Consider the following 26497-nt stretch of genomic DNA (forward strand, 5'->3'; position numbering starts at 1 on the left):
GGAAATGGTGAGCATTCGCTTCAATGTAGAGAGAGCTTTGAAGGAGGAAACCATCACATCCGCCTGGGTCGCCGGAATAATTCAGGGGGCGAGAGATGGGCGTGTTGGAGATCGTCGTGGTGTTAGCTCTGGTCGCAAGGGGAACAGATTGCAGAGATTGACGGAGGGCATTCACCATTTCGGCGAATGGATCGGGAGGAGCAGTGGCTGATGACGTTGACGCCTCCATGAGCGAGCTGTAGGAATTCTTGGGGCTGGAATCCTGTCACGACCACACACACAAGGAGAGGGTAAGTAGATTTCAAGGTGTTTATTTACAGACGTGCACACTTCAAACAGGTGAGTATAGACTTCGGGATCCGAGTCATCAAACACAGTTCGATAAGGTAAACACAAGTTCTTAGGCAATCGCCAACAAGAGTAACAGTCACTTCCCTTAAAGTGGTTAACGTATGTTTCACAGGTTGATCCAGATGTAGTCCGAGAGGAGCACAGGAGAATCGAGAGGAGGAGGAGAAGATCCAAGGAGAGGTGTCCATGTAACTATGATTCCAGCCGGTGAGTGAATGGCAGAGGTGAGTATATAAAGGGAGTGCTGATTGCGATTCCAGGTGTGGGTGATTAGAACTCTGGTGATGGTTCACGGGTGTGGTGCAGTGGTGATTGGCTGGTTGGTGATGGATCACGGTGATTGGGGCTGAGGGAACGTGCTGAGGGTGTGACAGCCACGTCCATCTGTCATGAGCACGAGCTTTTCATCCGGCTCGTTACATGTGAACGCGCTCTGGCGTAGTATACACAAACGCCATAAGGGGAAATCGGTGATAAAAAACAGTCCCGGATAAGTAATCTTTTAGCTTTAAATCGGTTTGAACAATCAGGATAAGCGCAAGTAATTACCACTTTGAATAGCCGCTATACCCACAATCTCTGTGCACTGTGTAAACAAGTAGTGTCCTATGTGACAGATCACTTCCGGCGTTTGCGTATACTACACCAGAGCGTGTTCACATGTAACGAGCCGGATGCTAAACTCGTGCTCATAACAGATGGACATTGCTGTGTATCAAAGGTAAAAAATGATATAAATACTGTTCAGTTTCTCACAAAAACCGATCGTTTCGTGTCTTAGGACATCAGTTTATCGTCACGAGCCGCAGGGTGTAATTTGGATTTGTCTGTGCATGTTTTTTGTTACTTTCAAAGGTTTGGTGCCCATCCACTGTCATTATATCACTAACAGACTGCACCGTTTTTTGGTGAAAATCTTCGTTTGTGTTCTGCTGAAGAAACAAAGTCACCTACATTTTGGAAGCCCTGGGGGTAAGCAGATAAACATCAAATTTTCATTTTTGGGTGAACTATCCCTTTAAATGTCCATTACATTTTTTTTCTTTATATAGTAAGGAAACTTACTGTTAATCAAATAATACATTTTTACTGCAGCATGTTTGCAGTCTTTTACTTTTAAAGTCACAATCATGTTTTTATAGTGAATAGCATGATTAATTAATTAAGCAGAAGTGAGCAAAAACTAGGCTACTGTTTATTTCTTGATGTATTTATGTTTCTAAAAAAGGGAAAAATGACTGAGGCCATCTTTAACCCAGTATCCATAAATGAACCCTTATTTTTTATCTTGGAAACTGATATAAATTAGTATACAATGGATATACACTCAAGATTTTTAATGTTTTTAAAAAAAAGTCTTTTCTACTCACCAAGCCTGCATTTATTTGATCCAAAGTACAGCAAAAATGAAATATTTTTACTATTTAAAATAACTGTTTTCTATTTGAATATATTTTAAAATGTAATTTATTCCTGTGATTTGAGATTAATTTTTAGCATAATTTTTCCAGTCACATGATTCTTCAGGAATCATTCTTATATTCTGATTTTCTGCTCAAAAACATTTATTATTATTACTATTATTATTATTATTATTATGTTGAAAACAGCTGAGTAAAATGTTTTCTTTTTTCAGGTTTCTTTGATGAATTGAAAGTTCAGGAGAACCGCATTTATCTGAAATAGAAATCTTTTGTAACAAATGTCTTTTGATCAATTTAAAGCATCCTTGCTAAATAAAAGTATTAATTTCTAAAATTTCTTAAAAAAACTTATCTATGGATCTTTCTATTAAAGAAGAAAAATGTACTGTAACTGTTTTACATATTGATAATAATAATAATAATAAGAAGAAGAAGACATCTTGAATAGCAAATCAGCATAAGAGTGATTTATAAAGGATCATGTGAGACTGAAGACTGGAATAATGATGCTGAAAATGTTGCTTTGATCACAGGAATAAATTACATTTTAAAATATATTCAAATAGAAAGCAGTTATTTTAAATAGTAAATATATTTCACAATATTACTGCTTTTGCTGTACTTTGGATCAAATAAATGCAGGCTTGGTGAGCAGAAGAGACTTCTTTAAAAAACATTCAAAATTATACTATTATGGTAGTGTATATAAATAAACTAGCTTTATCAACAAATCTCCATGTATATTATATTGTGATATATTTTTTAAATAGTTGTAATAAATATGTTTAAAAGCTTGAATTCTCTTATAAACTGTCCACATGCACCATTACCGTGTCATTTACAAATTCACTTGCTGCATTATTATCTAGGCTTGCATTCACAGCCATTTTGTAGAACATAAATACATAATCCATCAATGAAGCCATGAAAAATGCTTTCAAAATACATTCTGCAGCTCGTCATTAGAGATAGCTTGCGTGAGTTTCACCTGTCCAGTAGGGGGCGATGTCAAACAGCAATGGTCAAGAGTTGGCTTGAGTGTTGCGTGTGCGCAGGTGTTACAAGTCCTTTGAGGAACATGTGGAACAGGTAGGCTTAGAAACACGTGTTTGTTTATTGCTCTTATCATTTCCTCCCAGTGTTTTAGTGAAGTGACTCACGCTGCGGTTAAAAAGAAATTGACCAAGCTTGTTTTTGATAATGACACGCACAACCCTTTGTGACTGAGATTGTTTAAAGCTGCCGCTGGCTGGCGCAGATTTTGTTTGATGCTTGTGAATCTTGTTTATATATGATGATGAGGATGTCAATAACAAGTTTATTAAAATTATATCAAAGAGAGAGTTCACCCACGAATTAAAATTTTGTCATTAATTACTCACCCTCATGTCGTTCCAAACCAGTAACGCCTGTTTCACACATACTCCGTCTGCAGTGCGTATGCAGTCCGTGTGCGTTACGTATGCGGTGCAGAAGCAGCACGGACTCGTTTTGCTTTCACACAGGACGCGCTTGCAGTCCATTCCTGATCAGAGGTTGTTTACCACAAACACACCATTTATCTGTTATTTTAATTTCAAATCCAAACGTGCTTTTTCAGCATTGGGATACTCTTTTTTTTTTTTATCACAGTACACTAATACAACAATACTAGACATATTCACGTTTAAAATCAATGTATTATAAACAATGTAGGCTATTATTCAATGCACTTGACATCTTGTATATTGAGTTGCTCAAGCAAGTTGCAACACATTTAAACACAGCATAGGTAGGCTATATCTTCCTTTTCATATTGAAATTGGGCTTTCACAAATATTTTATTTTAACAAATATTTATTTTAAATTAAAACTTACCACAGAGAGAAACAGTCGGCTCTCTGTGCCTTTCTTTCGCATTAAATCTTTATTAAAAACCATATTTTAAAGAACTTTTCTACCTGGACAAGTGCATGTATTATGTTGCCTTGTTTATTTAAAACTGCACTATTCTAAACCTAGCCAAAAAGCCACGTGTTGACTGTGAAACACAGTAGACTGCAATTATATGCATTTACGGTACATTTCCGTGTCAATTCATGTTCATTTTTACAGCGAACAATGCACTGTCACTTTAATTCAGCGCATGCAACGCAATGCAGCACAGCAAAAATAGACTCTGTGCCGAAACGATCGCTGCACTGCTGCAAACGCACCGCATCTGGAACGCACTGACGGACAGCAACTGCGTGCAGTGTGAACGCTCTGATCCGTTAACATGGGTGCGGAAAAAAATACGCAACGCATACGCACTGCAGACGGAGTATGTGTGAAACAGGCGTAAGGCCTTCATTTATTTTCACTGTGGTACTCTCGTGAACGCGCGAACGGAAGAGAAGTAATGGTTGAATGAAGTCGTTGTTTTAGTTTTCTTTGCACACAGAAAGTATTCTCGTAGCTTTATAAAATACCGTTGAACAACTGATGGGGGACGTTCCAAAACGCTTAACGTACGTAAAAAAACGACCAGAAAACCCAAAATTTATGCCAAGCCTTACTTGTAACAAACACTAACAACTGTCAAAAGAGCCAGCCCTTATTCCACAGATAAAGTGAACAATATCACGTTAAGCGTTTTCTCCCCCATAGTCCATTCTATGGAAACAGCTTAACGTGGTTTAACGTAACAACGACCGGGGAAAACTTCTGTCAAATTTTACTTAAAAATAAACACTTGCTGTTGTCAAAAGAACGAGCTCTTATTCAGCGTATAAAGTGAATATGGGGGAGAAAACGCTTAACGTGATATTGTTCACTTTACCTTTGGAATAAGGGCTCTTCTTTTGACATTAGTTAGTGTTTGTTACAAGTAAGGCTTGATAGAAATTTGGTGTTTCCTGTTAGTTTTTTACATAAGTTAAGCCACGTTAAAGGAGTAGTTCACTTTCAGAACAAAAATTTACAGATGTACTCACCCCCTTGTCATCCAAGATGTTCATGTCTTTCTTTCTTCAGTCGTAAGGAATTATGTTTTTTGAGTAAAACATTTCAGGATTTCTCTCCATATAATGGACTTCTATGGTGCCCCCGAATTTGAACTTCCAAATTGCAGCTTCAAATGGCTCTAAACGGTTATTTTCTAAAAACATTTACAACTTATATACTTTTTAATCTCAAACGCTCATCTTGCCGAGCTAGACAAGATGAGCGTTTGAGATTAAAAAGTATATAAGTTGTAAATGTTTTTAGAAAATAACCGATTGTTTTGTCCTGAAATGTTTTTGTCCTGAAATCCTGAAATGTTTTCCTCAAAAAACACCATTTCTTTACGACTGAAGAAAGAAAGACATGAACATCTTAGATGACAAGCTAGGGGGTGAGTCAATTATCTGTTAATTTTTGTTCTGAAAGTGAACTACTCCTTTAAGCAGTTTCTTTAATGGATTTCTATGTGGGATGATCACTTTATATGATGAATAAGAGCTTGTTCTTTTGACAACAGCAAGTGTTTATTATAAAATTTGACAGAAGTTTGGTTTTCCCCGGTCGTTATTAAGGTACGTTAAACCATGTTAAGTGTTTTTCACATTAAGCGTTTTAGAACGTCCCCACTGAGGTCACATGGACTATTTGATCGATGTTCTTGCTACCTTTCTGGGCCTCGAAAGCTCTCGAATTTATTCAAAAATACTGTATAAAAATGTGTTCTGAACATGAACGAAGGTCTTAAGAGTTTGGAACGACGTGGGTGAGTAATTAATGACCGAATTTTCATTTTTTGCTGAACAACCCCTTTAGATAGGCCTATATATGAGATTAGCTAGTCATTATGTTTTCATTAGCGTTTTCTATTTTGTAGTTGCTTGTTAAGACTTATTCACAAATGTCTGGAGGCAGTATGATTTTAAATCTGTACCAGTCCTGACTGACATGCTACACAGTCTGTGGAGTCTTTGACCTTTCAAAATGATAACTGATATTTTGTGAGCTAGACAAAGCATGGCATATCTGACCTAAGGCTTTTTGTGGCATTCTCCATAGGGCAGTGAGTGAGTCAAATCAAGTTTATTGCCATACACGTGACTGCAATGCAAAGACAGGAATGAAATATATATTCTGAATGTCACAATTGAGATAACTCAGTTGAAATTGATACTAGATCTGGGCTTTAGAGAACATATTATTGTCTGAGGCAGTATGTAGATGAGGTTAAAGGGATAGTTCACCCAAAAATGAAAATTGTGTCAATAATTACTCACCCTCATTTTGCTCCAAACCTGTAAGACCTTCGTTCATCTTCATATTCATAACACAAATTAAAATATTTTTGATGAAATCTGAGAGCTTTCTGACTCTCCATACCAAGGGTCCTTCCACGTTTAAGGCCCAGAAAGGTACCAAGACAATCAACAAAATAGTCATCATCATCAGTGGTTCAACAAGCTATATTAAACTAATTTTCTCCCCTTTCCTAGACGTCAAGAATTGTTGAATAAAGTAGTTATTTTTGATTTTTTTTGCACACTGCTTTACACAATTACAGTTGAATCACTGATGACCCATGGGAAATTTTGTTGATGTTTTTGGTACGTTTCTGGGCCTTGAATGTGGAAGGACTCTTGCTGTCTATGGAGAGTCAGAAAGCTCTTGGATTGTTATCAAAAATATCTTAATTTGTGTTTTGAAGATGAATGAAGATCTTATGGGTTTGGGGGGTGAGGCTGAGTATTTAATAACAGAATTTTCATTTTTGGCTGAACTATCCCTTTAAGCATTGCTTAAGAAAATATGTCTGTCTCTAGATGCAACAGTTTTCACATCTTGATTTTCTTTTAAGTTGCCGAATACTTCACATTGTGCACTTAAGTAATTTTTGTTATTTCTACTGTATCCACTGATGGGTTGAATGAGTGATGGGTTGAACAGTCCCCGAAGGGCTGACCTTTCATCACCTTAGCTACGTTTTGCTGTACTTTCTCACCAGTTTTTCTTGTTTTAGAAGTAGTAAGTATGCAAGGATTAATAGGAAAGTAAAACTGTAAAGGAATCACTCATGTGAAACGTACTTGAACATGCAAAATATTTAGAAAGAGAAAGAGAATATCCATTTCATTCAGTTTCAGTATGTTGAAATTATCTCCAAATCTAACTTCAAGCACGCTTAGTTGATATGTAACATTGTGTTTAATGTTTTACTCAATCTCTGTGGTTTTTAAAGCATTTTAATGAAGATTCTGTTAATATAACAATGTTTAAATAATTTTAAGACTTATTTTGGGCCTTCCTGTAAGTTAGCCTGGTTGAGAACCACTCTAAGAATGATGCAATAGAGTTATAATGCCGTACAGCAATTATATCAAAGAAAATATTGTTGGTATTGACATATAATTTTATCCAATGTATATTGGGTGTAAAAAGTGCTTCCATAAATGTACACTCTAAAAAGTACTGGGTTAAAAAACGACCCAAGTTGAGTTATTTGGCAACCCAGCGCTGGGTAAATATTGGACAGAATACATGCTGGCTTAAATGTTTTTACCAAACATGCTGGGTTATTTTATTTACGTCAACTATTGTTTAAAAACTATTATCGCTGGTTTAAAATGGACTGGAACTTATAAAAAAAAAAAAGAGCAGAGGACTCAAAAACGTAGTACTCTAACAGTAACTCAGCAGATGGATTGTTTTGTCAAAGACAGGCTCAACCCAGCAGTTGGGTAGAAAAAAATAACCCAGCAAGCAACTTGGTTACAGAAAAACTACCTTGCATATGGGTAAAAAATATTAAAAAATAACCCAATAAAATGACCCAACGTGTTGAACCCGGCATTTGGGTAAAAAAAACAACAACAAAAACAGGATTTTTTAGAGCGTACGGGTTGTTCTGGAGTCATTATGTTACCCCGGCTCTGCTAGTATGGATTTCATGGACATCCAGAGTCACGCATTACAGTGAAAGAACATTTTAGTATAATTGCTGTGTATAATGGTAAGCTAATGAGGTTTTGTGGTCTGTTTGGACTTTGGAGATGCCGGCTTTCAGAGCGGAAAAACACAACAAACTGACGTCAGATCTAATGCCTACAAACTTTGATCCATGGTATTCATTGCACTTTATCTACTGTAGTTACGCCGTCCAAAGATTTCCAGTCAAATATAGCATTGTGACGTATACTGTATATGTGTCAAATATCAGCTGGCCATTGACCTCTGATCAGTGCGATGTCATGTCTGTTGGCATAATTTCTGTCACTCTTCCTTGCACATTCACCGCCCCACCCCAGTAGACATGCGTTACACACAGCTTGGCTTTAGAAACCAGGGCAGGCTGAACTTATGTCTTATGTCATTGTCGCTGTGGCAGTAGTGCTTCCATCTGGCATGCTGCTGAGCCTGTTCACAGCAAGAGTGACAGTTCACATGTCCTTCCTGCAGAGTCAAGAGCAAAATATGTAGCAGAAAGAATCTCTCACGCGGGGTAAACATTAAGGAGAAAGACACGCAGACACATGGTTATTTCAGCACTCTTGGCTCTTTGTTAAAATCATCTATAGATGCTTTACATGTATACAGTGCAAATGCACAAGAGCACAATGGACACCATTCAGTGACAGAGATTATTCAAATTTGTTACAGTGATATAGACATTTTTCGTTTAAGTATGCTTGACTTCATGGTCCTTTAGACAGTTTGGCTAGACTCTCTATGCCGTCGCCGGCCTTGGGAATAGATGGTGATAATGATGACATTAAGCCATGAGAAGAAGACCAGGCCTTTCGGTCAAAACAAATGCAGATTCAGAGAGGTCCGATGATTCATACTCCACAAGGGCCTCAGGTGTTCTGATGATCATTTGGCCCCGAGTCCTCTCAAAATGGCCTTCATTGGTCTTTTTTCCCCGTCCCCTTTCCCCTTTTTTACATACTGTGTACGAGTAATCCAATGGCATTAACATTTCAGGCCTATTTGACTATCTTGACTATTTTGCTTTTTTGTTTTCTTTTAGTTTTTTTCTAAAATGATATGAACATCAAATGGAAAACTCTACGACCTGAGAGAATTTTGGTGCTGCGACGCTGAACACGGAACACACTGTGGCATTTTTAGCTCAACATTTACCAGTCATCCATTGACATGGCTTTCGTACAAAACTACCGTACAGACTATCTAATCAATAAAAATAAAAATGCAACAGTAACATTTAATGTTTAGACGTAACAACACAAATATTAAATCTATCCATATAATTTCCTTTTTTCAAAATGTTCCAGTCCATTCTGACTTCTCCTTAATTCTGTTTGTTTATTTTTGCATCCCTTGTTTTTTTTCAACTATACATTTTTCTTTTTTTAAATACAGAGAATTGTATTGGGCACATAAACATTACATAAAGACACAATTTTTTTTGTTCAACTGATATAATCATAATGATTTCTCAGTGCAGCTCAATGGAGCTTCCCTAGTGGCGGGGAGGTTTATCTCTGTACGTTAGTAGTACAGTATGCACAAGCTTTGATAGTAGCCCCCTCATGGTCTTTGCTTCGGTCTTCTGCAAGCCCTAACTGTAAAGACTCATCCGTCCACTACTAATCATTGATCCATTTAGTTTTCCCCCACCTCTCCTCGTTTAGATAATTTTCTTGATTTATTGGCTTTTCTTGGCTGCGTTGGATTTGGTCTTGGTGATGTAAGCTTCGAAGAAGAACTGGCAGAAGAGCACAAAGTAGCTGAGGTACATGAGGGATGACCACACAATGTTCTGCACGTGGGACGGGCACTCTTGGCCTTGCTGCATCCACGAATACACCAGGTAGTTGACCACGCAGCCCATCACCATCTGGGTGATCTGCGTCAGGGTGATGAACATGGCGAACTTGCGAGAGATTTTGAAGCCGGCGGCCCGGAGGGCGTAGTAAGAATACATGACGGCGTGCACCAGATAGTTCATGGTCATGAACCAGCCCCCGCCAGCCACCATGTCCTTGTAGGAGTACCAGGAGTAGAGCAAAACTGTGATGTGATGATACCAGTGCAGGAAAATCAGCTTTTGTTTGCGTAGCACGATGAACAGTGTGTCTCCTGGAAGGATAAGAGCAAGAGAATGATTGTGAGAGAGACGTAGGTAGAGAATGGAGAGAATGACAGATTTTACAATCGTTTGTTGAAAAAACGCTGGTTTCTGAGCAACTATTTTCTGTTTTTTGTAAACTATGGTGATAGCATTGGGTTGATATAGTGAGTAAAGATTAAGGTATTAAGTTAAAACTTCCCTGTTCTAGACCTTGAATATTTGAATATCTAATCACGGAAATGTTTTCCAATGTAATCAGAAGACAAAACAAGCTTTATTTTGCTAATTGTAACGAGGTCAAACAGGGTAAACATTTAAAGTTTTTAAGCAACAAATGAAGTCACTGAAGTAGTTAGTAAACAACTCAAAGTGAAGCCCCACTAACCCAGCTAAAGATGTTGTGTAGGATATAGCGTTAAAAATGCTGGATATAAACAGCAAGATGAGCATTAAATCTTAAAATGTGGATAAAAAAATTATGGAAACACAATTACCACATAAAGACAAGAAATACTGAAAATACTGAAAAAAAAACATACATACATACAGTATACAATCAAGCCTGAAATTATTCATAACCCTGGTAAATTCTGACTTAAAGTTATTTTTATTCAACCATCAAGTTTATTTTTGATCAGAAATGACACAGGCTTCTCCCAAATATATAATAGAAAATACAATGTACAAGAGGCATCATTGTGGAAAAAATATTTCTCAGCTTTTATTTACATTTGAACAAAAAGTGGCATGTCCAAAATTATTCACAGTCTATGGGAAAATCCAAAGTTCTATACCATTCCAAATAGTCCAAGCTGTTCTAAAGCATCCTAATTACCCTGGTTCAGGATTCAGGACCTGTGGCTGCTCACAAGTCAGGAAAGGGCTATAATTATGTAAGGATATAAATGTAAATGTTTTTAGGTTCCAGTGGCTATAGTGCAAAGCATAAATAAAAATTAAAAAATACAAGACATTCCGCACTGTGAAAAATCTCAGAGGATGTGGTCGAAAGCTAAAAGTGACACCTGTGCTGACCAGGAGGATAGTGAGAGAGGTAAAAAAAGAATCCAAGGATTACCACCAAGGCCATCCTGGTGAATCTGGGCTCTGCTGGTGGCAACATTTCAAGCCAGACAGTTCAACGGACACTGCTGGGTTCCACGGACACAGACCAAGGAGGACACCACTTCTCCAGGCACACAAAAGCCTGCTTGGCCTTTGCAAATACTTATCTGGACAAAGAAGACGACTTCTTGTCTTCTGTTTTATGGTCAGATGAAACAAAAATTTAATTGTTTGGCCACAATGATGTAGCCTTCATTTGGTGTAAAAAAGGAGAAGCCTTCAACCCTAAGAACACCATCCCCACTGTCAAACATGGTTGTGGGTGCCTAATGTTATGTTTTTTTTTTTTTTTTTTAGCCGGTGGACCAGGGAACCTTATCACAGTAAACGGCACCATGAAAAAGGAGCAGTCTGCAGAGAAACTTGGCTTTAGGCATCAGTGGACATATCAGCATGACAACGAACAAAACACAGTGAAAGTGGTGAAGAAATGGTTAGTAGACGAAAATATTAATATTTTGCAGTGGCCCAGCCAGAATCCAAACTGATGCCTCTTGTACATCGTCTTATTACCTTTTGGGAGAAGCCTGTGTCATTTCCGGTCAAAAAAACAAAACAAACTTGCTGTTTGAATAAAAGTAACCAAGGTCAGAATTTTTATATTTTTATATATATATCTATGCAGGGTCACAAAGCTCTCGGATTTCATCAAAAATATATTTCTTCTTCTTTGTGTTCCAAAGATGAACGAAGGTCTTGGAACAACATAAGGATTGTAAGGAGTAATAACAGAATGAATCTCTTTAATATCAGAGGGCAACTGCAGCTGTTCAAAAGTCTATGTTGTTGTATTTCCTGCTGTACATCATTGACAGGACATCATGACTCATTATGCTTGGCCTGGCCCTAGGAGGGATGTTAAGGGTTCTCACATGGTCTCAGTGCTGTCTTTTTGTCTCTACAATAGGCCTGGTAGCCCACTAACCGCCAGGACATGGCCAACACAATAGGCCCAGGCAGGCGGAAAAAAGAACCACTATCCTACATTTTTAGACTTGGAGTTATGCTGCAAGGTTCATGCTAACAAATTCTGTTACGCTTTCACAACCAATTATATTCAAGCAGATGAACACAAGGCTTCTCAGCAGTGCATAGTCACTAGAGCAAGCATAGAAGAAGCAGAACGTATTTAACTGAAAGCACTGAGATTTATTTTTTCCGTGTTGAAGGATTACAGTTGTTTTAAGGATTTGGGACCTCTGGAAATGTGGCTACAACTGTTTAAACTTTGCCTTACAGAAAATGATGTTTTCAATCCCACAATGTGAGAGAACAAACAGTATTGTCGTAGCTGTTTAAAATTAAGGTTGAACCACTGATGTCACATAGACTATTTTAATGATGACCTTACTACCTTTCTGGGCCTTGAACGTGTCTATGCAGGGTCAGATGGCTCTTGGATTTCAACAAAAATATCTTGTGTTCCGAAGATGAACAAACCCTCACTGTGTTAAGAGTTAATGACACAATTTTCATTTTTGGGTAAACTATCCCTTTAAATCGTAACGCATGAAACTGAAATCAAACATAAAACCTCACCTAGTTCAGGTGCCTTGCTAAGGACAAAAGCATAGGCCCAGAACTTGCTGACTGGTCCATTGTAGAAACTCTGATCACACACTGACTGCTTTAGGCCCTTGGTCATCAAGATGTTCACCATGTAGCCTCCAGTTCTGATGGCACCAAATATACTTAAGAAACAAAAGAGACATTTTAAATCAGATACAATTGACTTCTTAAATGGTATCAGGGCTCATATCATTACTAATAAGGATAACAGTGGTTTATTTTTATTGGGTGTGCTTATTTATTAACACTTTACATTGTGTGGCTGGTTAGTTACTTGGCACTCAGGTTCCAGGTTTAGGTTTCTCATAATGGCTGTCAAAGGCTGGATCATGTGATAAACTTGGAAGTGCAATGTAGTCTGTCTCCCCACCTTTCTACTATAGTGCTGATCTCCATAAATTTAAGAGTGAGAGATGCTATCTTTTTACAAGTTAGATCACATGTTAAGGTGCAAGCTCAATACGAAATTATATATGCAGGCCTCTTATGTACCATATATGCAGGTCTTTATGAAGTAACTTGGAACGAGGAAGTGGCTTGTTTTTCTGGCTATAATGCACACCATTAATCTGCTAAAAGATGAAACAATTTATGAATGCACAGTATTCACTACAGTGTATTGTAATGTGCAAAACGGCATCATTTCAAACACAAAGTGCACTTAATAGAAATGTGAAGCGTCTTTTAAGTGTTTTTTAAACTATTATCTTGCACTGCTATTGCATTATGACGTCTGATTTTAATGTGCTGTGAAAGCTTTCAAAATATAACTTTTAATAAAGGCCTATGAGGGTTATTACTTTACATATTATTGATTTACATGTTACATTTATTTTCCATCACTTATTGCATTGCAATGTGTTAAGTAAGCAAATATGTTTAGCATTAACAGGTGCTGTAGGCAAGTGGATAAATGCATGTAACACACAAATCCACCCTTAAACATTTGCATGCAAGTCCTATGACTCGATTACCTATAGACATATTTACCTGAAGGCTGCAAGTGTTAAAGACCATAGTACTAAGGGTTTCCTCAATTCGAACTTCTCCCTTTGTTTCATTACATGGCGGCCACCAAGTATGCAGGCAGCGTAGAGCGCAGAGAAGAGGAAGGACTTCTTCCTGTAAGGAATGAGATGGCAAAAAATGAATAAAGACCATAGAGACCTTCTGCATGACCATGACATATTTTTAGTCATTTTGATGAATTTGCATTTTATATAAATGATTAAGGTTTAAATCTGAAGCAGATTTCTTGCTGTAATGAAAACTATTCTAAGTCAGTAAGTTTACGTCTTGCAATTTCTCAGAATTGTGTGATATAAACATGCAACTGTGAGTTATGAAGTCAGAATTGCAAAAAATAAACTTAAAATTGGGACTCTTGTCACATAATTGCATGATATAAACTTGCAATTGTGAGTTATAAAGTCAGAATTGCAAAAAATAAACTTACAATTGGGACTTTTTTCTAAGAATTGCAAAATATAAACTCAGAATTGCTTGCAATTGTGACTTTATAAAATGCAACTGCGAGTTGAGTCAGAATTGTGAGATGTAAACTTGTAATTCTGAGAACATATCAGTCTTTTTTTTTCTCCTGAAAATTGGACATTATAAATTTCGAGTTTATATATCACATTTGTGATTTAAAGTCGCAATAGCGAGTTTATATATGCAATTCTGACTTTATAACTTGCAACTACGAGTTTGCATTTCACAAAAAAAGTCAGAATTGCAAGTTTGTATCTCACAATTCTAAAAAAAAAGAGCCAGAATTGTGAGATAAAAAGTAATAATTTTTATTTTTATTCAGTGGCTGAAACAGGCTTCCATATTGATGTCTCACCAAGGCTGCATTTATTGAATCATAAAAACAGTAAAACCGTAATATTGTGAAATATTTTTACTATTTAAAAAAAGTTTTCTATTTTAATATATTTTCAAATGTAATTTATTCCGCTGATGCAAAGCTGATTATTCAAATATGCTGAGCTGCTGCTCAAGAAACATTTCTTATTAATATTCATGTTGAAAACAGCTGCTTAATATTTTTGGGGAAACCCCTGATACAATTTTTAAAAATTCTTTGATGAATAGAATTTAAATATTCAAAATTATTTATTTTAAATCTTTTAAATCTTTTGCAACAGTATAAATGTCTTCTGTTTTAACATTCACAAGCACAGTGTTATCTTTTTTTTTTTTTTTTTTTTTGTAATTAAAACACACATCCCCCAAATTACATAGTCAAATTTGCAGACTTTGCATACAGTGAAACAACCGCCTGCAAACTGGTCCTGTGACTATTCTGACTATATTATACTGCAGTTATGTAGCTGTTAAAAAAGCAACAGCAAAGTTGGAGTTTTTTCCAGCTCGCAATTCCAGTCTTTAAATTTGCATACTGGTTCATAGTGTGTACTCTGTAAAAAACAAAAAAACAAATAGAATGTGTAAGGTTTTTAGATACCCTATATACACCTTAGAATGTAATCCATTTGGCTCTGCAAGTTTGTCCAAATGCATCATACATTACATAAATATGCCATTGTTTCTTAAATCCTATATTCATCACTTATCTGTTGCCAAAATGAAATAAACTATTGTTGGAGCTTTTCATCACAAACAGCTTATTGGGCTTATTTTGACAGCTTGTGATGCTTTTAGGATCTCATAATATCTGGCAGAGCTGTACTGCATTTATCTGGTAGCTGGAAATATCTACCGTGCGTTCTAATTCAATTTTGAGAGGATTCTGATCCCCCCCTAAATCTGATTTGCAATAAATTTGTTTCCTTAAGGCCTCATCTGTGTCTTTTTTTTTTTTTAAAGAATTTTGAGCTAATTGGAATTGAAAGAAAACATTTCCATTGGGAAATCTCTGTATAAACTGTCTATTAAACACATAATGATGCTCAATTATGCTCAAGAGTACTAATATTTAAAATCTTCACTCTTAAAAATAAAGGTGCTCCACAATGCCACAGAAGAACCTTTTTAAATGTCTAAATGGTTCCATAAAAACCTTTAACATCTGAAGAACCTTTCTGTTTCACAAAAGGTTCTTTGTTGCCAAAGAAGGTTCTTCAGAATATTAAAAAGATAAGAAAGAGATGGTTCTTTAAAGAACATTTGACTGAATAGTTCTTTGTGGAACCAAAAATGGTTCTTCTATGGCATCGCTGTGAAGAACCTTTTAAAGCACCTTTATTTTTAAGATTGTAACATTATCACACTATCAAAATTTAAGTAACCAATACCAACATGACAGATTTCATGGTTCTATCTAATTTTGATACCATGTTCACAAATTAAAGGGATAGTTCACCCAAAAATAACAATTCCACCATGTGTTTGGAACACAAAACAAGATATATATTTTTTTTAAATCTGAGAGCTTTCTGACCATCCACAGACACGTTTAAGGTCCAGAAAGATACCAAGATGCGGAGGAAAATAAGTGTTAAAGTTTTTTTTTTTTTTTTTCTCGTAGCTTCATAAAATTACGCTTGAACCACTGGTGTCACATGGACTATTTTGTCGATGTTCTTGGTACCTTTCTGGACCTTGAACGTGGAAGGACCCTTGCTGTCTATGCAGAGTCAAAATGGTCTTGGATTTCGTCAAAAATATCTTAATTTGTGTTCCAAAGACAAACAAAGGTCCTACAGTTTTTGAACGACATGAGGGCGAGAAATTAGTGATAGAATTTTCATTTTTGGAGACTGGTTATCAATTCATTTAATTTTCATTTTGGGTGAACTATCTCTTTAAACAAAATAACATACAAAATCAATAAAAGTTTTTAGGTACTCAAATCAAGTAAACATTATCAAATGAAGCAATTCACGATTATATATATTATATGTCTCTGTATTAATATTGAATCAATGCTGTAAGAGTTTGGCCAAAAAACAGGCCTTTAAGTCAAATTGCTGTTACACACATCCTTATTAAAACATAAGATTTAATTAATAACAACAGTGTTTTTTTCCCTGTTAATGGCAGAAGTCAACCAGATGGGAGCTTTGCCAGTCCAACATCCAGCATTACGAGCCAAAACTGGGGCACGTCTCTCCCTGCCAGTATCATCTCCAGGATGATGTGTGTAACTTTGTTCTCTTTCCAAGAACTACAGTCAAATCGGTGAACGGGGAACCCTAGAGGTTCTTCAGGGTTTTAATTACTCCATTTGCATATGGGTAACGCCTCAGTCGTAGTAGTGCTAAGTGTAATTTGTTGGGGTTGTTTTTGTTACACATGACCTCTATTGGTTTTGTATGAGAAGGGTGTAGGTTGTGAAAGCACGCTGAGCATCAATTTTATTTTTCTGCCTACTGGATGTGAGAAACACTGACCTCACTCTGCTCGGAACAGCGAGTCCATTCTATGCATTCAGCCCCCCTCCCAACCTTGAATTGTCATTGCATTGTTCTTTGTGTACAAAGGGAGGCTACAGTGGTATGCACATATTTTATTGGACCAATTTATCAGCGTTACTGGTTATAAATCAGTTAAATGCACTGGGTGTAATTGCACGCATTAACAGACACATTTTCTTCACAGTGCCAGCTAGCAGGAAGCTTGTACTTGAAAAAACAGCTGGCAGCAAGATGCTGCTAATGGTAATCCGACTTCTGTTTGTATGCCATTATGGATCGTGCCAGAACCAATGTGAGATGCAGCTAGGGGTGGGAAGTTTTTGATCTTCAGTATACCTCTTCATTTCATTTTAACCCAACAGCTATGGTGTAGCCTAGATAAAAGCTTTTTGATATAATGAACTAAGGAAGAAATCATTCTAGTATGCTGATTTGATACTCAAAGTTGAAGTCTAATAGGGAAGAATAGAAAATAGAAATTGTTAAATAAAATTGTTACTTTTGTTTTCTTTGCGCACAAAGTATTCTCATTGCTTCATAAAATTACGGTTGAACCACTGATGTAACTATTTTAACGGGCGATATTGACAAAAAACATCTATTTATTTTCTGTGATTTTAACGATAACAATAATTAGATGATATTTTGCTGTTTGTGTTATTGTGCTCCTAAAGTTTTTGATATTCTTCATATTCTGTGTGGTCAGTTCACAGCAGTGATAGATACGTTTAAATAGATTTTTACCTTTATAAAGCCATTTTTTCTAAAAGTGTGCATCTTTTAAGTCAAATTCTTACATTCAATTATTCAATTCAATTATCAGTCAGTTATTATAATAATAAATTTAGGCTGTTACCAAACAAATCAGTGTCAACAAAATTCAACTTTGCACAAGTTGCATATGAAGTGGCATTTAGATGTATTTACACGTTAATGCGATTTATATTTGAAATTATTTTAAAAGTGAAAAGATACTTTGAATGTGAAATTAAAACCACTAGTAGGTGGCCGCAAGTTGCTGTTAATGAGCCATTGCGATTGAACCGAATCATTTAAACGGTTGATTCATTCAGCAACGAAACACCGTCATGTTGCTTAGAGACGCAAAACAGTACTGTGGCTGTGTTTGGAATGATTTTTGTTGCCGCAATAGAGCAAAAACAGGAAATATGCTGTCTAAAACGTAAGTCTTTTAATTTTAACTTCTTGTTTATTGAACTGTTGAATAAAATCAATATCATATTTGTAGTAATGCTGATTTTTGAAGGAAAAAACGTCACTCTTCGTGTGATATTGATTAACTATATGAAATGATATAAATGTATACATTTTCTGCCCCCATATCTGGAATTATGTGATCATTCTAAATGGATTTTAATAGACTGAATCAGTAAAAGAACGCACTCTAAATGCGTACTTAGCGTTACTAGACTTTATCACGTAATGTGACGTTATGGGTGCGTAGTGATTAATGACAGGATTTTCATTTTTGGGTGAACTAACGCGGACAAAGTCATCTTAAATATATTTCCCATATTCAATATATTACCCATCTCTAGATGCTGCAAAGACGCAAGTTTTATCATTATAAGCTTGATGTTCAGATGGGTTTCTGAGCTGTGCTGAAGTGAATGGCACAACAGCATCAGTCCTTTTTCATTAGTGCCTTATCAGGAGACATATTTTGGGGAGGATTTCAAATATCCTGCTAGAGGAGTGAGAGAGTGAGTGGCTTATGCTGTATAGCCCTTCCTTCCATAAAGCCCTGCCTTCCGTACTGACCATCCAATGGCGATGCAAGAGAATGATTCCCATCAGACCTTGTTACTATGTCAATAAAGCAGAGCTACCGGAGCTTTCGTATAATACAATGAAAAGGATCCAAAAAAAGCAGTAGGACAGAAATATCCTAAACAACAAATATTTTATATCAACCTAACAGATTCAGGTCCTGCGTCATCAACTTCTAGTAAGTAGGTCTATGTATTGCAAGACCATCAAGTCCTTGACTTCTTCATCTGTGTTTTTGTCTATGCTCTCATTTTTTTTTCCAGCTGAGAGCATCAGACCTGTAGTGGACAAAGACTGATGGTGAAGCTACCTGCGAGGTGCTCACATCTGGCCCAAGCCGTTTAGGCCAGAAGTGCTTCCCAAGTCTTTTAGAGCCGCTAAATAAACGGAATTTGCCGCCTAATAGCAGTTTTAGACTAATGACGATAGCAGATCTGTTCTGCTGGATTCAGTGATTTTTAGCCCAACGCAGCACAATGTTGGAAAAGTGCAGGATGGTAGAATGCACTGCACTAGGACGGAAAAGAGCAAAACCTCGACATAAGGACATGCAAACGCAATGCATTTTTTAATTCAATGTTAAAGGAATAGTTCACCCATAAGCGAAAATATGCTGAAAATGTACTCACCCATAGGCCATCCAATACGTAGATGAGTTGGTTTCTTGATCAGAACAGATTTGTAGAAATGTAGCATTTACAACAATAGCTCACCAATGGATCCTCTACAGTAAATGGGTGCCGTCAGAATGACAGTGGATGAATACAACGCATATATTGCTACATACACTACCAGTCAAAGGTTTTTGAGATGTAATGTTTTTTAAAGATATTTCTTCTGCTTACCAAGCTTGCATTTATTTGATCCAAAGTAAAAAGAGGAAAATTTTAATATTTTTTACTATTTAAAATAACTGTTTTCTATTTGAATATATTTTAAAATATAATTCATTTCTGTGATTTCAAAGCTGAATTTTTAGCATCATTACTCCAGTCACATGATCTATCAGAAATCATTCTAATATTCTGATTTGCCGCTCAAAATACATTTATTATGTTTCTTTCAGGTGTCTTTGATAAATAGAAAGTTCAGAAGAACAGAATTTATTTCAAATAGAGATTTTTTTGTAACATTTTAAATGTCTTTAACATCACTTTTAATCAATTTAAAGCATACCTGCCGAATAAAAGGATTAATTTCTATATTTCTTTCAAAAAAAAAAAAAACTAATATACTGACTGCAAGCTTTTGAATGGTATATAAATGCTGGTAAATGCTGTAATAATAAGAAAAAAAGGTTTATTGAACAGCAAATCAGCATAATAGAATGATTTCTGAAGGAACATGTGAAACTGAAGTAATGATGCTGAAAATTTAGCTTTGATCACAGGAATAAATTACATTTTAAAATATATTCAAATAGATATATATATTTTCAGTAGTAAAAATATTTTGCAATATTACTGCTTTTGCTGTATTTTGAATCAAATAAATACAGGCTTAGTGAGCACAAGATAATTATTTAAAAAAAATTACAAATCTGTTCAAGAACTTTTGACTGGTAGTGTATGTTGGTGGATTTTGATTAGGAAAGACTTTTTCAGTTTTTGACAGTTTTTTTTTTTAAGTGTTATTTGGAAGCATTTATTGACATTTTCAACAGCTGTTTAGACTCTCCTTCTGACGGCACCCATTCACTCTAGTGAATCCATTGGTGAGCAAGTGATTTACTGCTAAATCTGTGCGATGAAGAAACAAACTCATCTACATCTTGGATGGCCTGAGGATAAGTACATTTTCAGCTATTTTATTTATTTATTATTTATTTAGGGCCAAATTACTACTTTCAGCTGACACATACATATATGTATACTGATTTTTTTTTTTTTTTTTTTAGCTAAACAGTTTTCTGGCTTACAATCCTAATGGCTGTCGCGTTTAATATCTGAATGCGATAACATGGCTAAGGCTGAAAAAACCATGTCTGATGTTATAATTTGTGACATGGTGAAAAGGGCTTTAGCCAGAGGTATTTGTTTTTTTTCTCTACCACACTCTCCAAACATCAAATGCAATCTCTTCTTCGGGGCTATTCGCATTGAAAATAGAAACAAGGTGGCTGCTCTTTTAGAGGTCAGATTTTCAAAAGCATTTTTTGTCATGTGCTCTGAGTTGTGAACCTTTAGATGTGTCAATTAAAGAATGCAGGAAAGCAAATTTTACTTATTAATATAATCTCTGAAGGCCAGTGGAGTGGTGGAGTAAAGCGACTGTCTGCATTCAAAAAATTGTATTAAGCAACATTTATTGCAGGTGCCATAAAACTCTACTATGTGTCTCTGTATTACGTAAGCCTGGCAGTCTGTGCGGAAATCAGCCCACTTTTATTTATCCACAGTATTTTTGTGCCTCCTGTCTGCTTGTGTCTTTATTTTGAGAGACAGACTCTTACAATGAGAGCTCATTAAAGAAACTTTTTGGGCAGTGCAGCATAGGATAGAGGATAAAAATACTCCCAGATTAGAGATGACCTGTGGCTCCCTTCACGAACTGAGGCTAATGCTCTCTGGTCGAGCCAGACCAACACGAAACGTGGCACATTGCGTAAGCTATGGCAGCTCTGTCTTATTGATCTTCACTGTTTTGCCAATCAAAAAACAAATATTAGTAACCCACATGAAAAAAATATCTTGTGCAAGTTTCAGTTCTGTATTAACATTGTTTATAATGAAATGTTTCTTCAAGCAGATAATATAAATGAAAAGTGTTTGTTTCTTATAAATATATTTATTTATTTAAAATGGAAGAACAGATGCTAATATGGCCGTCTGTCTAGCAGGTATGACTCAGCGCTGTGCCGCTGTCAAATATTAATGAACTAATTTTAGTAAAGTCATGTTTTACATAACATGTACATGGCCTGTAAAACACACGCACACGTTTATTGCTGCATACGTTGAATATATGAGCACCGGCACAGCTGTTGAAATGTAGAAGTACCTGTTGGGGTGGGATTTTGGGATTTTTAAAAACACTGAAAAAAATAGCTACATATTTTCATAAGGCCAATTCCTTTAAAGGAAGTTCTCTGTATCCTGTGTTGTTAAGGACTTCTATTTCTGTCGAATTATAAAAGCTTCTGTTACGCAGGGTGTTTTGAATGTTCAGGTGATAATAATAGCTAAATCTGAATTGCAGCAATCTATTCATATACTCATATATGTGACCCTGGACCACAAAACCAGTCATAAGGGTCCATTTTTTGAAATTCAGATGTATCCATCATCTGAAAGGCGAAAGAAAAAAAAGCTGTCCATTGATGTATGGTTTTGTTAGGATAGGACAATATTTGGTTGAGATAGAACTATTTGAATATTATTACTAATCAAAAATTAAGTTTTTATATAATTACAGTAGAAAATTTACTCAATATCTTAATGGAACATGATCTTTACTTAATATCCTAATGATTTTGTGCATTCAAAAAAGAAAAATCGATAATTTTGACCCATACAAATGTATGAAATGTAATACCCGTGCTATCTACGACTGCATTCGTACATATTTTTTTATATAAAATATATTTTCTTTGCAGACGTTCGAGAAACTCTATGGTCTGTGTTGAAGCACCTGTGCTTGCTTAGCATGAATAATTCAGCAATTGTTTATCAAAGCTGACATTCTGTTTCCCTGATCACCAGGAAGACGTACGAAAGGATCCTGTGGTGTTGCAGTCATTTATCACAAAGGAGAACGCTGGATTATTAAAGCAGAGGCATGCGCCTCGCAGTTGCTTTTTAAATCAGAACAGGGGAGGGGTTCGAAAAATGCTTTTCAAGCAAATGTTTAGTCTCTGTATCTATGCATTACCCTCAAATGCAAAGGAGGCAGATACACCCGGCTGATCAATAGTCTTAAAAATGCTGAGTAACGGTACAGCTAATTGGGATTTAACCCCTTTGTTCATCCCCTCACTCAGCTGAATGACCATTGGCAAGGTCTTTGGATGTTAGAAATCTTAGAGGTTAATATCCACACTCAAATTTAGCAGCTTGTTAAGGTTTTTAACTCACCGATCTTTATGGAGCTACTAAAACATGGTATATAAATAGAGCATGTAAAATTACATTACAGGACGGCATGTATTTTGTATTTTGTATCGTGTAGTTACATACCGGATACACTGGTAGGAAGTACAAATAAAGATGAGTATTAAACTCATTTGTGACTCTGGAACACAAAAACAGTCATAAGTTGCACAGGTATATTTGCAGCAATAGCCAAAAATACATTGTATAAGTCAAAATGATCGATTTTTCTTTTATGCCAAAAATAATTAGGATATTAAGTAAAGATCATGTTTCATGAAGATATTTTGTAAATGTCCTAATCAGAAATAAATTTTTGATTAGTAATATGCATTGCGAAGTACTTAATTTGGACAACTTTAAAGGTGGTTTTCTCAATATTTTTTTTTTTTTTTGCACCCTCAGATTCCAGATTTTTAAATAGCTGTATCTCAGCATATTGCCCTATCCTAACAAACCATACATCAATGGAAAGCCTATTTATTCAGCTTTCATGTGATGTATATATCTCAGTTTTTTTAGGTTTTGCGGTCCATGTGCACATTTAATAAATGAACACAATTGAAAAAGACACTGGTTAACAACAGAAAGGGCCTTTATCATATTCTTACTCCTAAAGTTATGTGACTACAAGGAAGTATTGTGAAATCATGGAATTTCTGATGGTTGTAAGTTAACTAAATACTTGGAGGGAAGTGTAGTTACAAGCCTATGCTGATATTAATGACTTATGATGCATGGTTTAATGATTTATTGGGTTGACTAAGTATCAGATGCCTATAATCAGATGTCTATAAACATGTCTCCTATTTTTAGGCTTGCAGTGATGGTTCACTAAAACTAGAAATGAAATATTTGTCATTTCCTACTCTCATATTGTTCCAAACTTTATTCTGTGGAACACAAAAAGAGCGGTCATGCAGAATGACAGTCACCATTCATTTTCACTGCATATTTTTCCTGGAAAATGAAAGTGAATGGTGACTGAGTTTGTCAGTGTGCCTAAAATCATGTTCGGTCTTCCATCAAAGAAAATAATCTTTCGAGAGTATGAAAAATGTGACCCTGGACCACAAAACGAGCACAAGTATATTTGTAGCAACAGCCAAAAATACACTGTATGGGTCAAAATTATCGATTTTTCTTTTATGCCAAAAATCATTAGGATATTAAGCAAAGATCATGTACCGTGAAGATATTTTGTAAATTTACTATCATAAATATATCAACACTTAATTTTTGATTAGTAATATGCATTGCTAAGAACTTCATTTGGACAACTTTTAAAGGTGATATTCTCAATTTTCTTTTTCTTTTTTTTTCAAATATTGTCCTATCATAACAAACAATACCTCAATGGAAAGCTTATTTATTCAGCATTTAGATCATGCATAATTCTCAATTTTAAAAAATGGACCCTTATGATTTTGTGGTCCAGGGTCACAAATGTTTTGAATGTAAATACTGTATTATAAAGATTTGTAATGTTTAGGTAAACTATTTATTTAAATCTACATTTTAGTGTTATAAACAGTCAAACAGCACAAGACCTTCCCATCATGTTCGTTGCGTTTTTAAGTAACTACAAACAGGCTGAAGTGATCAATAAAACAGAATTGTCATTAAGCACATTAAACCTAAAACATAGGTACATGGGTAGAAGGTGTTTCTCCACAGAGGAAGATACAAGATGATAGATGTGATGCAAGCAACCCTGAGAAGTCGGCACAGTGACGCGGAAACGTGATTGGTCAAATGTGTGTCAGCAGACATCAACGACTGCATCCTATTGGTTGGTGGCTATGAATTCTAAAACAGCCTCACAAACGGGCTACAGAATTACAAAAGCGTGAAATTGATCCATAGCGAGTAGTCGTGTCGACGTTACCATGTGTCAGATACTTTAAACAAGCGCCAGTTTCCAAGCAGGGAAACGTGCCAAAGGCACACTAAACAGCGATGATTTCTGCCATTAGCTATGTATAGATAGATTTTATTACAAGATCATGCACAAAGCCTTCCTATGAAGCGAATCTAATAACGTCTCGCTTGCATGTCTGTTATGATTACCTGTATTATGGCGTTTACATTTTGCTACAGAGATTGTGGGCTAGGCTAGGTTTTGAGCTAGTGATGGGGAAGTCTGAATCATTTCCGCGAATCGTTTCCTTTGAACAAATCGTTTCCAAGAACCGGTTCAAAACTATTCTTTTACGTCATGGCGTGATTGTCACCACGTGGTTCCTAACATCCCGTTTACATGTTTGTATATTCCTGTTTGTAACGTTTTTAAATTGTTTTATTACAACAAACGTGTATTGATTGTATTTTGTGTGGGTATCTATTACAAAATCAAGTCGGTAACATATTGTAACATGCTTGTTGGCTTTTAACTTGTCTTCCTAATAGTCAAACAATCCATCCAAGTCAGTTCGAATCTCATTACGAATCGGATGAGAATGAATCGGTTAGTGGTGAACTCTAAAACCCCTCGGGTCAATTCAGTCCGATTCGTGAAGAGAGCCTTTTACAACCAGTTTTGTGAACCTGTTCAACTGATTTATTAGAAAGATCCGACTCTAAAAGAACGAGTCTTTCCCGAATCGTACTACTTTGGGCAAGCTATGACTGGATAAACACCGGTTTAAAACACACCTTCAGTTTACTGAAAAACTGTGTTTTTCGAATAAATGTTTGCATAGGATATGAACCCGTGCGGCATCCTAAAGGATGCAAGTTCCAAACATCACGAAGAACATAAGCAGAGCATCACCTTAAATAGGCTTAGAGTGCAGCGATGCTTCAAATAGCATCGCTCATTATTTGTGATATTAAATATGACACAATGCTGCAACAATATTGTTGAGCCTCGAGGGGGGAGATCACACTGTGGATCGTGGTCTGGATGGTACCTGCCAGTGACTTTCAAGAGTCCCCTGACGATTTTTAAGCATTCGGCTTATTGCATGGTTCAAATGTTCAATACGCTAGTCAAGTCTACATGCTATCTGATGAACGGCTTTGTAGGCATCGTAGCTGTGATTATTATGGTCCAGCTTATTTATCATGCATCAGAGCTACTGTACCAGTTCTCCTGCATCCATCGAATGGCTTCATCTTCATTGAATTGCCTCTCGAATTCGTATTCTTGCAAAGCCAGCACCGACATGGTCTCTCGTCCTCTAAGCGCTTACTGAAGAACGTTAGCCTTTCTTTGGCGACTAAATGAGTTGAGTTTCACGGATTTCCTATCTGTGTCTCGCAGGCTCAGCTCCAGCCTTGCCCTCGCATCGCTCTTGCCACCCTCAGCAGCACACTCGTTGAGTTGTTCTCGAATGTCAGCCTATTTGACTCTCAGCCCGTGCCGGCATACGCCCTCCTCTCTTCTGAGGAAGAGGAGCGCTAGGTCCTAATGCCGCAGAACTGATGCATCCTCCTGAGCTGTCGTCATCCCAGATTGCGGTGACCTTTAGCATACATTCGTAAGCGGTGCGTTTTTCATCATTTTCAGTCGATGTTGAGACTGTAGAGTCTTTATTTGTGAAAATAAATCAGCTGTGAGCCTGTGACTACCACAAGCCTGACATATTTCTCACGTCTAAACGAAACCAATCCATCATCTGTAGGGGTTTCTAACAGACTCTCACCCATGTTCTTGGATATTTTATTTGTAGGTTTTATTAACAACATGCCAAGCACAATTAAAAAATCTTA

At 36.3% G+C, this 26497-nt stretch overlaps 1 protein-coding gene across 1 annotated transcript; it reads right to left on the reverse strand.

The window, feature by feature from the left end:
* Positions 1-8267: 8267 nt before the first annotated feature.
* On the reverse strand, positions 8268-26147 carry elovl6 (ELOVL fatty acid elongase 6). The gene is made up of 4 exons (XM_073820331.1): positions 25870-26147; positions 13510-13641; positions 12490-12641; positions 8268-9833 (listed from the first exon to the last, which is right to left on the reverse strand). The coding sequence occupies exons 1-4, from the start codon at positions 25950-25952 to the stop codon at positions 9400-9402; spliced, it is 801 nt and encodes a 266-aa protein (XP_073676432.1). The 5' UTR covers positions 25953-26147; the 3' UTR covers positions 8268-9399.
* Between the last annotated feature and the right edge of the window lie 350 nt (positions 26148-26497).

The sequence above is a fragment of the Garra rufa genome, chromosome 16, assembly GCF_049309525.1.
Source record: "Garra rufa chromosome 16, GarRuf1.0, whole genome shotgun sequence".
Lineage (NCBI taxonomy): Eukaryota > Metazoa > Chordata > Actinopteri > Cypriniformes > Cyprinidae > Garra > Garra rufa.